This window comes from Sylvia atricapilla, chromosome 4, assembly GCF_009819655.1.
Source record: "Sylvia atricapilla isolate bSylAtr1 chromosome 4, bSylAtr1.pri, whole genome shotgun sequence".
In the NCBI taxonomy this organism is placed as follows: domain Eukaryota; kingdom Metazoa; phylum Chordata; class Aves; order Passeriformes; family Sylviidae; genus Sylvia; species Sylvia atricapilla.
In genome coordinates this window covers 67,969,434-67,985,425 of record NC_089143.1, presented here as the reverse complement: position 1 = coordinate 67,985,425, position 15,992 = coordinate 67,969,434, and the positions used below count along the sequence as shown (strand labels likewise).

Sequence of the window (15,992 nt, the reverse complement as noted above, 5' to 3'; positions counted from 1 at the left end):
CTCGCATCTTGACATCAGTGAGTTATTATGTAGCTCTGTGTGCACATCAATTAATTTTGGCCCCATCAACTTCCCACCTCCTATGTGCTCCTCTCTCCAAATCGGGTTTGCATCTCCAGGCCGCGAGCGGTTCATCTCGCGCTCCCGGCGGCTGCATCTGCCCGGACCTGCAGCCCTGCTTCAGCTCTTCACCCTCCCCCTGCTGCCTCTGCTCCTGCTCAATCCCTCCTCCTCCTCCTCCCTCTCCACGACGTGGAGCTGCTCTCATGCCTTCCCAATGGGTCACCCCCTAATGGCAGTGCGCCCAGCCCAGAGGTGCCCTGGTTGTCCTTGTTGCTCTCCTCCCCGTTTTTCAAAGTGCACGTTGCGAGATTGAAGCTCCGTCGTCTGGAATGGCCCGTGAATTCATGGTGTGCTTGGAGCAGCCCCCTCCAAAGCCCTACCCGTGGTGAAGGCGGGATCACTCATCATCCCACTGAGAAAAGCAGTAGCTTCTGGGTCTGTACAAAAAATGGTGTTGAGGAGAAAGGTGGTGCCAGCACCCATCCACCTCAGCCCTGCTGGTTAGCATGACCTGGGCCTTCGGTGTGAAGTGCTGCAGGTGCCCACATCACGTGCCTTAGCAGGTTCCCTAAGCAACCCAGAAGAGTTCATTTCTCTCCAGTGAGCAAAAGCATCACGAGGGATGTCTCGTTCCCTTACTGCCATCCTCTGCGTGCAGCTTGGTTCTGAATTCTGAATTATTTTGGGCAGAAAGGAAAAGCATCTCTGTGAGAAGTGTGCAGAGATCAAAAGCCTGGGAAGGCAGTGTGATGTCCTGCAAACAAGAAAGGCCTCGACTTGCTGTCGCATTCTGAGCAGCCAGCAGCACAGCAGCTCTGCAGCCCACCCACCGCTCCCCACCAGGCCTTTCTCCTCCAGGAACACTGGATGGGTCAAGGCAGGCCCCTTCCTCACCCTGTCCTCCTGATTTTAGCTCCTCAGGAGCATGGAGAGGGGGAGATTGGTGGCTTACCAAGGGCCAAGGTGATGGCAGCAGAGCCAGGAGCAGTCAGGCTGTGCCCAGAGTCTTCCAGGGTCACCACATTGGGAGGGCTGGTGGAGACCAGCTCTCAGTTCAATCTGCTTTTGTCTCTAGGGGCTGGAGGGAGTCTGACTCTCGTCTCAAGCTGAGGTTATAGAATATTTTCTCTCCTTTTTGTCTGTGTTGATATAGCTAGCGTGCACTGCTGCGACTGACTTGTGCTTTTTCTGTACAGTTCCCAGCACATCTGGTCACCTTGGATAAGGTCCCTGGGCCTGATTGTAGCAAAAAAGGAATGATAGCATTGCTTAAAACTTGGGCCTTCAACTACCACCATCTGTAAAACACAAAACACTGGAGACAAACTGGAGGAAACGCAGATTTTAGTTACTGACTAGAAAAAAGTATGTTCACTGTGTTGTATCTACAGTTGTGCTTTATGTGTCTTGGAACTGAGAGCCAGGCAATGGAGTGCTTGCTCCCAGCTGATTTGCACTGAGCCTTTTCCCTGTCCCACCTGCACCACGGCCCTGGTCATTCATCAGTGGGAAGCTAAGCTGGCTCTAGAAAATGTTCTAATTATCTGAGTGTCCTGATAAAACCTGCCTTGGTTTGAAAGAGTGTGAACACTTCTTGTTTCTCCTAAATAATAGAATTAGCTATGGGCATTTCCTTAAGAGCACGCAGAACACAATTGCAGTCTAATTCCTCTCCCTCCAAGCCTAGTCTTGAAATATGCAAATTTCTCTTTCAAGTTTGTTGGCAAAAAATGGCAACATCCTGACACACACACATGATTTAGACACTGAAATATACGCTGGTTGAGATCTTGTCAGTGAACTGAGCTCTTGGGTGGGTTCCTCAGGAGTGCTGTGGAAAACAACACAGTCTGCTGAGCAAATATCAGTGGACAGCTTGTTTCTTTGCTGTCTTTTGTAGAGATCCAGCACTGGCTGCTTCAGGGACAGGGTGCTGGGCTGGGTATGGACCTGTGGTGCTGCCAGCCTTGCTCTATCCTTGCACAGCTCCATGTAGCACCACAGGGCCTTCCACCTCAGCGTGCTTTCTGCTGAGCATTTGCATGTTCTGTTTTAAAAATAACAAGACAGCTCTTAACATTCAGGATACATTTTTCCACTTTGAAGCACCACAACAGTCTTTTTAAAGAAACTCTAGGAAGGGTGTTAACTTGATCAATGCTGTGCAGGAAGGAAAGCTCTTTCCTACTATTTTTTCCAGCATGACTTTCACTGACATGATCAGGCTGGGAAAAGTCTTACTGGCTGACAGCCCAGGACAGCCATGCAATATCTCTAGTCATCTGGAACTCAAACTAGTCTACCCAAGGGAGAACCATAATATAAAAACAATTTAGGTTGCATGCTGAATCTTATAAACATTGTTCAATTTTTAAAAAAATAGTTTTAATGCTATTTATGTGCATTCGCTGTGCATGAGATTATTGTATTTTGCTTTTCTTTTTTTTCCCAAATGTCAAGTAAGAAAGGCTGGGAGGGTTTTTACTTTTTTTTTTTACTGTAGATGGTTTTCAGAAATCTTGGAAATTTTTTTATAAACACAGGGAAATGAGCTTCCTCCCTTCTCATAAATTTAAGATCTTGGCTTCTCCTCTATATCGGATATAATTGTTTTATATATAGATAAAGTTTACTTTTTGACCCTGTCCAGAAAGCTGCTTGAAGAGAGCTTCCAGAGGCCCAGTGGTCCCCCTCCTGCACAACAAGGGCTTTCACCAGACCACATCAGGGAGAGCTTGGCTTCCTCTGCTGAGCCATAAAACCCCCAAGGGCAGAGTTTCCACAGCCTCTCCAATAACCTGCCCCAAGCCTGTGCTTTCCTTCTAGAAATTTTTCCTCCCATCCAGTCTGAACCTTCCATGCTGCCCTTTGTGGGCCTTGTCCCATCTTACACTGTCTGTCTCTGTTCTGCCACCCTCCCACGTCCAGTATAATCTGAGTAACCTGAACACACAAAGTGCAAAGCCAGACACGTGTATGAAGCTGACCATCTCTGGCCTCTCTCTGTTGTTACCTTATTTTGCATAAAAAAGTCTGTGAGAGTAACCTGTTCACCTGTAAGCATATGCAGCTCTAATATTGTAGGATAAAGCAACATGGATCCACAATGTAAGATTCACTTCAACAGAACCCTTCTTTTCTCTGCTCGTTGTCTCGGTGGAAGATCTGAACTTGGGATGTGTCCATTGCCACCTATCCTTCTGCCAAGCCCTAACATTCCAGCACACCTTGCAACAAGTCTGGAAGTATTATTTTAGGGAAATTACTATGGTTCCTTTATGATTCCTTTCTTCCACAAACTGCTGTTTCACAAGCTGAGTAGCTTTTCTGTCTTTTCTCATGCAGGTTCTTGCTTTTGCTGAAATTGTTGGTTATTTGGCGGCGGTGTTGGTTTTGAGTTGTGTTTTTTTTTACTTCCCTGATGTGCTGTAAATTTTGCTGTGGTGCTTTCATTGCAGGCCTTGCTGAGGCCGGGGCGAATAGACAGAATTATCTACGTGCCGCTGCCAGATGCAGCCACTCGCAAGGAAATCTTCAAGCTTCATTTCCAGTCCATGCCAGTCACTGATGAAGTCTGCTTGGCTGAGCTCGTGGAGTGCACACAGAAGTACTCGGGAGCAGAGGTAAAACTTCCTGGAGTCAGTGCACAAATGGTGTTTAAAGTTGAACTCAAATACCCCTTGAGCTTTCTCAGGGTACTGGTGGGTATTATGAAAGGGAATATTTCAGACATTCCCATGCTTTTGTAATCTGGGAATCTGGGGCTTTTTTACTTCAAGGTCCCCATCAGAGGAGTGGTGCCAGGGGAAGGGTCTCTTTCAGAGTGAGCCTTCACACAATTGCAGGCAGCCTCATCAAGGATGTGCTGCCAGCAGTGGAGGGAGGTGGAGGCAAGTTCTCCCAGACTTCCCACACAGTTTCCCCACATCTCTGGGAATCTTTTGAATGTAGGATTGTGACTGAGAGCCTCAGGAGGAGAGAGGAGAGACAGAATTAGGAAACACTGCAGGGGAATTGCAAGGGAGTAATTTTGAAGCTTGTATTTTCCTATTCCATGTAATCAAGACCTCACAGCAGCACTTATTTTTATAGCTCATTGCTATTACTGAGCTTCTGACAGTGGATGTCAGACAATTATTTCCTGTCCTGGGTAGAAGGAGAAACTTTCTCAGATGCTGCTGCCTGGCAGTTATAATAAGTATCAGTACATTAGTGGTCACCATTCTGCTCCCTGAATATTATTCATGTCAGTGTGTCGTGAAAGGATATTTCATTCTCTCCTCATTGTAATTAATTGAGAGTAATTATATTAATTCAAAAATTCGAAGAATGTTAATAAGGTTGCCAAGTTGAGCTCTTGAAAGGTATGAAATACCAGAATTTCCACCTTGCTGTAGCCAGCCCTAGTGTCTGCACTATCACACCATCTAATTACAGTCACCTTCTGTTTTTTTTCCGTAGTAGAGTGGAAAATGTGATGTACTTGCCTTTGCTCCCCATCTCTCTTTGTGCTGTTAACAAGGGCAGGCAAAGAAGCTAAACTTTTGTCTTGGGTGATTGTGGAGGATTTGTGTGATTACTGAAGGCCCTTCTCAGAGGACTAGTGGTGCTCCCAGGCAAGGTTTCTCCTCATTTAGCTGTCACTTAGGTACTGGTAGGCTGTAAAATGCTGTGCTGCCTACTGATAATCTCTGGCTGGCAAGGGCACTGCTGTGTGTGCTGTGGGGTCATTTTGTGAAGCTGTGTGACTGCAGGCACCAAAGCCAAACCCACAAGAGCTTTCCTCCTGCACAGCACAGGGCAGACTGCACTCTGGGAAAAAGGAATGAATGAATGGAAGCTGTGTGGTGAGCAGAGCTGGTTTGTGTAGCCCGTGTTTCTGCCTGGAATGTGGGCTCTCACAATGAAGAAAAAAAAAAAAAAGGCAACAATAAAAAGGATTTCAGGCTTAAGTGTTGATCTGGAAAACTGTCACAGCTCTACTGCCTCCATGTTTTGGAGCAGTGACCTGGAGCAGTGTTATGCTCATATTTGGGGGACAGTGACCCAACTTGGGAGAATTTATCTGCCTGTGGCTGAGTTACAAGCCTCCAAAACATAAATATAAACATATCCTCTGTCGCATATGGCAACTGTCACCTTACCAGGCAACAACTGCAGTGCTTGTATTTTAGAAATTCCGAGCATATGGGGATTTCCTTTGGATCTGGATCAGCTGAATTCAGTGTAATCAGTGGTGAATTCCAGTGCCTGGTTGATAATGAGTCACAAATGTCTTGGTGCTGGCTTTGTACAGATCCAAAAATAAGTTAATGGGTCATTGAGTGTATAGCTACAGACTGGTTGCAGGGGGGAAAAAAAAAAGCTGCCTGTTTCTAATATGGCATTTCTCACGAATTCTGTTCTTTTACATCATGCAAAGTATTATAATAACTGGGATGTAAAGAGTAAATACAGAAAAAGCCTCAGTCAGGGTTCCTTGGAAGAATATATAAAGTCTTGACAGTTGGCACACACAGTGGCCAGTTTCATTAAAGCCTTTTCTTCCCAGTGTCTCCAGCTTCCCAGCTTTACAAATAGTTTCCGCTGCTGAATGGCAAGTTCCCATTCCACTGTTCTAGCCTTTGTTCAGAGAAAGAAATGGAAAATGCCTGGTTTTGTGACTAGAAGATGGTGTATGAATAGTGAGCTGCTTGTAAAGATGCGTTGAATCATCCTGACATGAGCTGAATAAACAGCCAGGAAAGTGGATAGTTCAGTGTGCATCTGGCTTCCAACTTGGCCCCTTTTCAGATCAGATACTTGAGTATTTTTGCCTGTCATCGCTTATGACCAGTTATCTCTGTTCACCTGCTGGATGTACGTTTCTTTTAATGACTACCTTTAAAGATACATCAAGATAGCAAAATAGGGCGATTACTTCCCACTGTTTCATGTGAGGGAAGATGGAAGATAATTTATGAGGGTAAATTACAGTTTCCTTCTCTCATGTGTCAGTGAAGTTTAATAAAAAACAAGGCATTGGATGAGCAGATGAGCAATGTCTGTACAGTTAACTTTTAGGTCAAAGAAATCCTCAGCTGTCTGGAAATACTTGAATTTGAGTGCAATCTTCATTTCCAGACCCTTCTGAAGTAGTGCTCTGCAGCAGTGCTTCAGCTCTTCTTCAGGGATGCTGCATTTTATTTTTGGGCAAAATTGTAGGAGGTCCAACTTTTATAAAACTGATCATTTTTTAATGGTTTTATATCGTTAGAATGGCTGCACTCTGAGGTTGTTCACAGTTTGATCACAGCTTTTCTTAGAGGATTTTCACTGTTGTATTTCATGCTGAGAAGTTTTATCCGTTTCATTTCCCACTGAAGTAGGAATAATTAGAGATCTGACCACAGAAGTACTTAAAAGCAATGTTTTAAAGTACAAGCACTGTGAGTTCTTCGGGTCTCGCTTGTTTTTGTGATGCTGCTACAGCCAGCTCACCTTAGGAAAGATGAGCTTTCCACAAACTCAGGTGCTCCATTTTTCAGTTGGGGGTTAGACAAGCAAGGGATGAAGAGAGTGTTTCCCCACTGGAGAAATATTTTGTTCCAGAAAGTATGTGATAAAAAGGAAAATAAACCCAGCAGAATGAGGGATGTTCTTTTATTGTCTGAGCTGCAGTCGGATGATGTTTTTGTTACAATTTAAAAGGCAGAGAGGGAGGTTTTAGGCAGAAACTGAAATCAAGTGTTGAGTTATTTTGAGTTTAAAGTTGGTTGGAAGTAATAAAAAATTAAATAATCTGGGTATGATGACAATATTCCTCAGACGAGTGTGCTTATAAAACTAAGATAATGGGACTGGCTGCTTTTAAATTGGTGGAAAGCAGGTCATGGTGGAAGCCAAAGCTGGCATGGTTTCTATAGTATTATCAGTTTCCATGCTTACAGGACACAATAGTAGAGCGGGAATCTTGGAACTTGTAAATCTTTCACTGGTTCTGAATCGAAGTGGAACAGTTAATGTAAAAAATATCTTTCTCACTTTGCAATAACTCTCAACAGGAGCACAGAAAATGAAAGGGAAGAAAAGCAAGCTGATGAACGTTTGCTCTGGCTCAAATAAGAGCAGATGTGATGCCAAAAAGATCTGTGCAGCAGCAAACTAGCTGAAATCAACTCAATATATCTTTGACTCTAAAAATATGTATTCCAAAACATGCAGAGTTCTTGTTTACCAGATATTGACATACTTAAGCTAGTAACTTTAATTAAAAACATCCCCAAACAACCAGATCTCTCCAAAATCATCTGTTTCATACAGAGGAGGATACTAAGTACCAAAGGAATGAGGATGTGTTCTGCCATAGGTGCACAGGAGGGTAAAGACCCTTTTAAGAGATTGGAGATAAATTTGTCTTTTTACTAAAGAACACCTACAGTAAAAGAGAGAGAGGGTTTAGATACAGGGGGAAAAAAGGACATTCAGAAAATAAGGATGTGTTGTCTTCTTTATATCTAGCTCTCCATGAAGGAAAACATCTTCCAGACTTAAGGAAAAGGCTTTCTGCTTAACATTATAAAGGACAGTGGATTCAATCCTGAAGTATTACAGTGAAATGTGATTTTCAAGGTGAGGAACGCCATCAAGTTGAAATGTAGCAAGATTAGAGCCTTAGATGAACCTCTAAGGTTTCTCTTGGAATGGCGCAGAGGATCTGTTAATTTATATCGTTCATTGAAAAGTGAACATTTTTGTGTGGGTGGGTGAGGAAAAGTCTCAGCCTTCATCCAGTATGGTTAGCATGGGATCACCTCCTTCCTACACACATTTATCAGTGCTAAAGATGTGTTTGGCACAGGTGTCTGGAAGGTGAGGAAATACCTGGCATTGGGAATGTTTTCCAAATGTTAGTGTTTGGGATAAACGAGATGAATCACCGGAAAGGAAATAACTACACAGGACTTCCCATGGGATTTTGCCTGCTGCTGGTGGCGCAGGAGGCTCCTACGTGCGGAATGTGCTTGGGCAGACTGGGAATGAGGACAGTGTGAGCACCTGGAGATGTCTGAGAATGGCACTGGCGTGGCAGTGCTGAAAGCAGGACTTTGGGGCATTCCTCTGCCTCTCCCTGCTCTTTTCAGCCGCTTTAGAAAGATCTGGTTCCCGTTGCTCGTTTTCCAGAGATGCTGTCCAGAGTGGGTGCATTTTCAGCATGTTGTGTCTCAGCTGAGGCCTGATAAAGTACTGTGTGCTCTGACCTAGTGAGGCTGGCAATCAGCACATTTATGCCAAATGTAGGGTTTGGTGTAGAGGGGAGTATTGGCCCTGAAATTTATGCGTGGCAAGCTCATCTGGGAAAGAACATTTTCTCCTTCAGTGAGATAATGATTTGCTAATAGTTTAATCAAGCAGAGGAGATTTAATGCATCTGGCTGAAGGGACATTAGTGTTTCTGGAAAGGTCAGACCCATTAACAGCCCAGGAGGACACAGTCGGAACTGCTTCCTAAGTAACTCAAAGAACAGTGATCCTCAGAGGAACTTGGGGGAAAAAAGCCAAAGGGAATTTGAATGAGCACCAGCCAGTGCTGAAGTATGAAATTTTGCTTGCTTCTCAAACACGACTTTTTTTCCCCCATAAAGCCCAAAGAGCTGATATTTTGATTCTTTAAATGCCGAAACAGTTCAGATGCAGGAATTTCACAGCTGATTTCAACATGTGTTTCTTCATTAACTTCAATCTAAAGGTATTGTCCACCCCGGTTCTGTAAGTGAGCACTCTCATGTTTGCTTTTGCAGGATTATTTTGCGTTGTGTCCAGTGTTTGGAGAAAGAATATCAGTAAGAGCATCGCTTGTGTCAGGAGCAAGCTTCCCTTCCCTTGAGCTTGCACAGACCAGCTGTAGTTTCACCAAACCAGCTGAGGCCAGGGGAGATGCCTGGCTTTGCCAGCAGCACCCTCTGTGCCATTTGCCTGCTTTCCCTGTCTTTTCCTTCCCATTTTCCCACAGCCTCACCCATGACAGAGTAAGCCGTAGTTCCTGGTTGCTGAGGGTGCCAGCACAGCAGGGCACTGCTGAACTGCCACTGTCACACAGTTATAAAAGAGGGACCTTAGGCCCAGCCTCTGTCAGCCAGCTTCACTTGCCCTCTGCTCTTGCCTCTGGCTTTGCTGCTTTATTGTCCTGGGCTTGGCTGTAATTCCCAGCAATGGAAAAACATGTTGCTCTTTAAAAGCAGATGGGAATTCATTCCTGAAGGAAAAAATATGTCTCTTTAGGCTACCGCTATTGTTTTCTTTGAGTTTTATTTTTTGCCTGTGAGTTATTTCTAGCAACTTTTAATTTAATTTTTTTTAATCAGACAGTGGGGATTATTCTTCAGTGTCTTAAAGCACACACTCTTAGTATAGCAATGATCACAAGTGAGGGTATGTAAAGTTTAGAGTGAAAATTGCATTTGCAGTGATCTGGAAGGAATTGAAAGTGTTGGCTTTTATTTTTGCCTTGTGAAGTACTTTCATTGGTGCAATACAAATGCTTATATCAATTCAGAGTTGAAGAATTGGCTTTTATGTTAAAAAAAAAAAAAAAAAAAAGTGTTTCTTTCCTCACAGGGACCTGTTTTTCTGATTTAAACCTGTAGTGCTGGCACTTCATCTCGTAAGCTATGATGTGTCATGGGGTAAGTGGTTAGGAGTGAACTTGCTGTTGGAGTTTGTCTCAGCTCTAGTCCTAAAGTATAAGACAAGGTGTACAAATTGGAGAAAGTCACCAAAAAGTTATTATGCTTCAGAGAAAACTGATTCCTGGCCCTCCACTCTTACATGACAACTTCAGGGCCAGATGCTCTCAATATACACAAGCTGCTGTAAATACTGAGTATGTCTTAGTATGTTAGTAAAAGGTATGTCTGAAGTTTTCTTTTTTCATTGATTTGTATCCACTTTTTTCATAAACTGGGGTGGGTGGAGAAAGTAAATATTTTTACATATTCATTGCTATTTCTCATGGCCTTAAAATTAGCAAGTGTCTAACTTGCTTAAGTGCCTGTTATGATTAATTTTAATAGTATGTAATGTCTGACTGTCCATCCTCAGCATTCAATTTCTCTTTCTTTACACGTATATTCATTTTCCCCTTGGATAGGCTGTGTTAAGAGGAGGGTCACCAAGTTGAGTAGAGGAGTGGAGCACCTTTCCCATGAAGAAAAGCTGAAGGAATTGGGATGGTTCAGCCTGGAGAAGAGAAGGCTTTGGGGTTACCTAACTGTGGCCTTGCAGTACTTGAAGGGACCATGCAAGAAAGGAGAAGGACTGTTTGCAAGGGCATGTAGTGACAGGACAAGGGGGAATGGCTCCCAACTGAAAGAAAATTAGTTTAGATCAGGTTATTGTGGAGAAATTGTTCTCTCTGAGAGCAGTGAGGTCCTGGCATAGCTTGCCCAGGGAAGTTGTGGCTGCGCCATTCCTGGAAGTGTCCAAGGCCAGGCTGGATAGAGCTCTGAGCAACTTGTTCCAGGAGAAGGTGTCCCTGCCCATGGTAGAGGGGTTCTTTAGGATCTCTTCCAACCCAAGCCATTTCATGGTTCTGTGATTTCAAGGAGGTAGCACCAAGGCAGAGTGTCCTACATCAGCTTGGCCAGGAGAGCCAAGGCGCCCCACTTCTGCAGTGAAATTACCTTCCATCCTTAATAGAATCAGCCCTCCAAAACCACGGGCTGTGCTTGATCAATGAGATCTGAAATCGTTCTGATTGTGATCTTAATTGGCACTAGGAATATTTAGCAGTAGTACCTGAAGGCTAATTCAGGATGTTTATGCCAGATGAAAGCACCCAGAGGAACACCTTGTGCTGACCTACTTGTGTTTCTGGGACTGTGCCAGTTCAATTGCTGTCATGGTAGAAGAAATGTTAATGAATGGCAGAGGAATAATAGGCCCAGGTGTAAAAGCCTGTTAATCTACCTGGCTATTGTTGCTGTGAATGAAGAACATGTTATTTTAATGGCAACACTGACAGTTTACACTTCACTGAACTGCAAAGATTGGAGAGCTGGCATAGTGTGTGTGAATTAAAATGTTTGAACATATATTGATATCTTTGTGTGCAGGGAAAATAGGACGTTTGCTTTTGGCAGTCATCTGCAAAAAGTCATTGTTTCTCTTGCAAAAATTTGGAACTTAATAATGAATAATAATATCTAATAAAATCAAATCACAATAGGCTGTGGATTTCTTGAACAATAAACGTACCTAATTTCAAGCTTAAATGCTCTTGCTTGTAAAACTACCATTGTGTAGTACATGCACCAACTATTCAGCTTCCGTTGCTTTCTCCCATGATAGAAATGATATTTCACTTGTGTGAAGTGAATTTGGAATTTATTTTCTGAGAGGTGATTATTATCCATAAAATATTTCGAGTGGGGGAGTTATTTTGTTTCTTCCTTAACATTTTGATTGTGATTTGCTTTGATACTTCCTGTCCCTAAAAAATGTGTATAAGGCACAGGCTTATGCACTTGTCATCTCATAAAGTTATTTGAGTTTGAAAATGCACTCTGGTATATTCCTTTCAAAGAGGTTTTGATTATATGTGGGGTTCTTTTTCTAAGTGAGATTTTTTGGGGGATAGAATAGTTGATATGTCTGCTTTTGTTCCACTTTTTTTTTTTTTTTCTTCACAAACTTTAGCAATGGCATTGTTGGAGCTGATGGCTTTTTGGTGAGGTAAAGCTTCTCTGTGTTAATTCTGAAACCATTTGAGAAGTTGTCGGTAATTAAGATAGTCACTGATGATGAATGTGGGAACAGGGCATCTTTCAAGTATTGCAGCCAAACCTACATGGTCAAACAGGGCAGTTTTCATTCTTGCCATGTAACTTTTGTTTTCCAGAGCCCTGCTGGAAAGCTGATGGGCACAAGCACTGCTGTAGCTCAGATTTTTGTATAGCAGAAGTTGGAAGTTGTTATTTCCAAGTTATCTTTTACTGTTACCCTTACATATGGCAAAGCTTTGGATTGCCTTTGGCAAAAGGATTAAAAGGTTACTAGCAGATGGAAGCAGCACAATAATAACTCTGCAGCAAATTATTAGCTATGTTAGAAGCAATTCCATGGTCTGTTTTACTTTTTAATTAAACTTTTTTCGAACTATCACCTAGTTCTCAGCTTAGGCTTTTTGTTTCCTGTCTTTGAGTAATGAAAATGTCAAGGATAGCTGAGTAGGAAAAAAGCCTTTCAGGTCTTAGTCTTCTGTAATTTGTCCATGGCATTGCATGTATAGAAGGGAGCCATCGGATCTGGCCTGACCACTTGCAGTGGGAGAAAACAGAGCAAACCCCAAGATGACTGCAAGTGCTAATTGGTCTTGACATCCCCATTGTCAGGGGAGGAGAACCAAGAGCGTTTTGTCCAGTTTAAAAGAGCTGCTTTGGGTTTTGTTTGATGGTTTATTTTCTTATTTAGGGAACTTTGGGATGGGAGTTACTTTCTCGAAGTAATTGGCGTCTTACAGACTTGGTGTTTGTTACTTCATTTCCTAGCAAACCAAGTGAATTTGTGATAAAACTAGAAAATCACTGTTATATTAATATTGCACAGTGAAACACGCTGTTGGAGGGAAATGAGGGGGAGAGCAGAAATCTGTCCTCTGTTTTGTCCTCTTGTCTGCTTTTTACCGGGATAAACCAACTTTGTCTGTTTCCAGGGCTGTCCCAATGAGTACTCCTTTGATAATAAACCAATGAAGAGGAGTTAAAAAAAAATTGCACGTAGCTCATAGCTCAGACTCTGGTTTTGCAAGGATTTGTGAGTCTGTGTAAGGAGAACTTTTTCTACTCGGGCTCTTCAGGCGCTGAATTCCCTTGCACGGCGTGGGTTTTGTTGTTCAGCTGGGGATGAGGGACCAAAGAGCAGGAGCCAGCAGAATGGGTTGTTGGGGGTTTTTCCCGTGACAGGGGCTTGAGTGTTCAGCACTGCCACAGGCAAGCAGAAAACACCGACCCCAAACCCAAAAGCCGTGTGCCACTTGTATTTCTGGTTACCTGTGCAAGATGTGTTTATGGCTGTGTACCTGGAGAGAGGGATTTTGGGGAGTCCCCTTGCCAGGGAGGGCATAGTAAAGCTGGAGGGCTCCTCATTTCATGGAAGCTTGTCATTTCTGTTTTCATTTCTGAGTATTACATAAATCAAGGGGCAGGGAACCAAGCTGCACTCCTTTGTTAGCGAAACAGAATTTGCAGGGCAGGAAAATGAGTGTGGTAGTTTAGTGTTAACAAAAGAGAACAAAACTTTCCTTCATTTTGACTTTTCTAGTTTAAGGCCTGAGTTGGCAGTCTTGTTTTAATATTCAAATAGCAAGAGCTCATCATAATGAGACGTCAGCTCTCAGAAGTTGAATATGGAATATAGTCAAAATGTTCAAAGCTGAAAACTTGCTCTTTATTTCTAACATCTGTCACTACTAAATTTGCAAAAGTATTTGTGAAGCAAACTGACAAACTTAGGATTTGGAGGGATTTTAGGAGATTTTTTTGCCAATTTTTATACATATAACCATATATATGATTATATGTATAAAGACCTTTTTCTTCTTGTTCATGATTTTCTTCACGAGAAAATAAGCTTCATGAACTTACCCATACAAAAAGGATTCTGTTCTTTCCTCTTCTTTGTTATATACTGTGTTTGCACCCATGAGCTAAAAAAAAAATAAAAATATTTGGTTTATTTATTTAAAAAAATCTATAGTTTGTCTTCATTAAACCGTGTTTATTAGTAACAATATTTATGGAGGAGCAGGACAAAAAGAAAAAGAAAAGGAAGTTTGAAATGAATTTGTCTTCTGTCAGTGCTTGGAAGTTGGAATAAGAAAGGGAACTGGAGCACTGAGACAGTATCTTACCCTAGGCTAGTTGTTTACCATTAAAGAGAGAGCTTGCATGCGGGAGGGAGTGTTATGTTTTGGACTTACTTCCTTGTAACTCATAAATCTTGGCTGTATAAACGTTCAGTCATTAATTAAGGCTTTCAAATTAATCTGTTTCCTGACTGGACTTGGCTGGTTTTGCATAGAGCAGTGCTGTTGCCCAATCTCCCAGTTTCGAAGTGCTCTCAAACGTGTGATATGGGAGGATGGTGTTTATTGTGGAGAGTTAATGAACAGCACCAAAGGAGGGAGGAGGAGCCCCTGGGTTATTTACCAACATGTGCAGGAAATAGGGTGCTGGTATCAAAATGGTTTTGTGCACTTTAATTGCTTCCCTTACTTCAGACCATGGCAAAAGTGTCTATTTTATATTGATAAATGTCAGGCCCGGGGAGAAGTATTTTTCATTCCTTACATGATTCTCACATAGTGTTCTGGTTTTGCAATTCAGCTGGTTTACTCAGGATGATGTATAAATACAGCCAAAACATCTCTCTGTTGTGATGAAACAAGATTTCCACTTTTGTTAGAGACTTCATAGAAATTAATTGATAGTATTATCACTCAGGTGCTGCTCATCTGAGATTTGTGTCCTACTTGTTTTACCCTTTCTTTACAAATATATCTATTTGTGCCTCCTTTCTTACTTATGCAGCCATGGAGGAGCTTTTATCATATATTTAATTATTTCTTGAATATTAAGTATTTTCAGACATTCATCCTGGAGGTGGTACTACTTCTTGTAGGCATTTAAAGCCAAAAATATTTTCATTACCTGGGTACTAGATGTGAATTAAAGCAGCCAGCTTCCTTCAGTTCTGCATGTGCAAAGGATTTCATAAATAACTTCTGAGGTTCGGATTAGAGATATGGAAGAAGAGGGTGGTGGGGCCCTGGCACAGGTTGCCCAGAGATGTTGTGGATGCCCCATCCCTGGAAGTGTTCGAGACAAGATTGGACTGGGCTCTGAGCAACCTTGTCTGGTAAAAAGGGTAAAAGGTGTCTCTGCCCATGACAGGGGCATTAGGACAAGGCAGTCTTTAAGATCCCTTCCAACTCAAACCATTCCATTTTTTTTTTTTCTTAGTAAAATGATTTTTCCATATCCAAGAAAACCCCTTGCATTTTAATGGTGTCAAAGTGAAGGCGTGTTTTCAGTGTCACTTAGACCCAAGCTAAAGCATTTTCTATATTTCTAGGTATTTTCAGTATTGCTTTTTACAGATTTCTGATGAAAGGCATGTGTTTGGGAGGAGCACTGGCCAGAAGAATCCCTCTCCTTTTAATCAGCACTTTGAAAAACTCAGTGTGTCCTCAATGCTAATGTCGGCATGTGAAAGAACAGCCTCACCTTTAAGAACAGCTCTGCCACTCTTATGCATTTTTGGAGCAGGAAAAGAGATTATTGTCAAAATTTTTTCAATAGCAGCTTCATCTCTACAAGTTTGTCACAGAGACACAGCATCAAAGATGTGCAGGCAAGGAGTGACCCACTGAGCTGGGCAGGTGGTGGAAATCCAGGTGGGCTTGTTGTGCTTGGTGAAAGTACCATGTGGAGCATGATAGGAACACTTGCTAAATACAGAACGTGGCATTAAGAAACTGTGGTAATAAATCTCTCTTCTTCTCGTATACATCTGATTGGAGACAGTCCTGGACTTGCTGGGAGATGGGATGGATTGTTGGATTGTCTCATTGCATTGGTTTCTTCTTTCTTACAGATTTGATAAATCACTTGACACATCGTGTTTGGTAACAAGTAAACTGTATTTCAAAGCCTGAAATGATGCCTGGGTGACATTTATAATTTGAAATCTGTTGTTACATAAGACTTGACATTCAGTGTTGTGTTCGGTGGTGTCTTGTGTGCAACCTCAGGGGCAGAACAAATTACAATTCACCTTACTGCTTGCCATTCACAAAGTAGGACTTGTTTTGCTGTGTGCAGATTCAAAATGGAGAGCTACACTCAAAATACCTGTAGGGCTTTATTACAGATGGTGTGTTTTGTGGCTGC

General features: G+C 42.4%; 1 protein-coding gene across 1 annotated transcript in view; it reads left to right on the top strand.

The window, feature by feature from the left end:
- Nucleotides 1-15,992, top strand: part of AFG2A (AFG2 AAA ATPase homolog A) — a 165,067-nt gene that overhangs the window by 128,671 nt on the left and 20,404 nt on the right. The window contains 1 exon segment of the mRNA XM_066318207.1: nucleotides 3,522-3,686. Within this exon segment, the coding sequence (XP_066174304.1) occupies nucleotides 3,522-3,686 (165 nt within the window).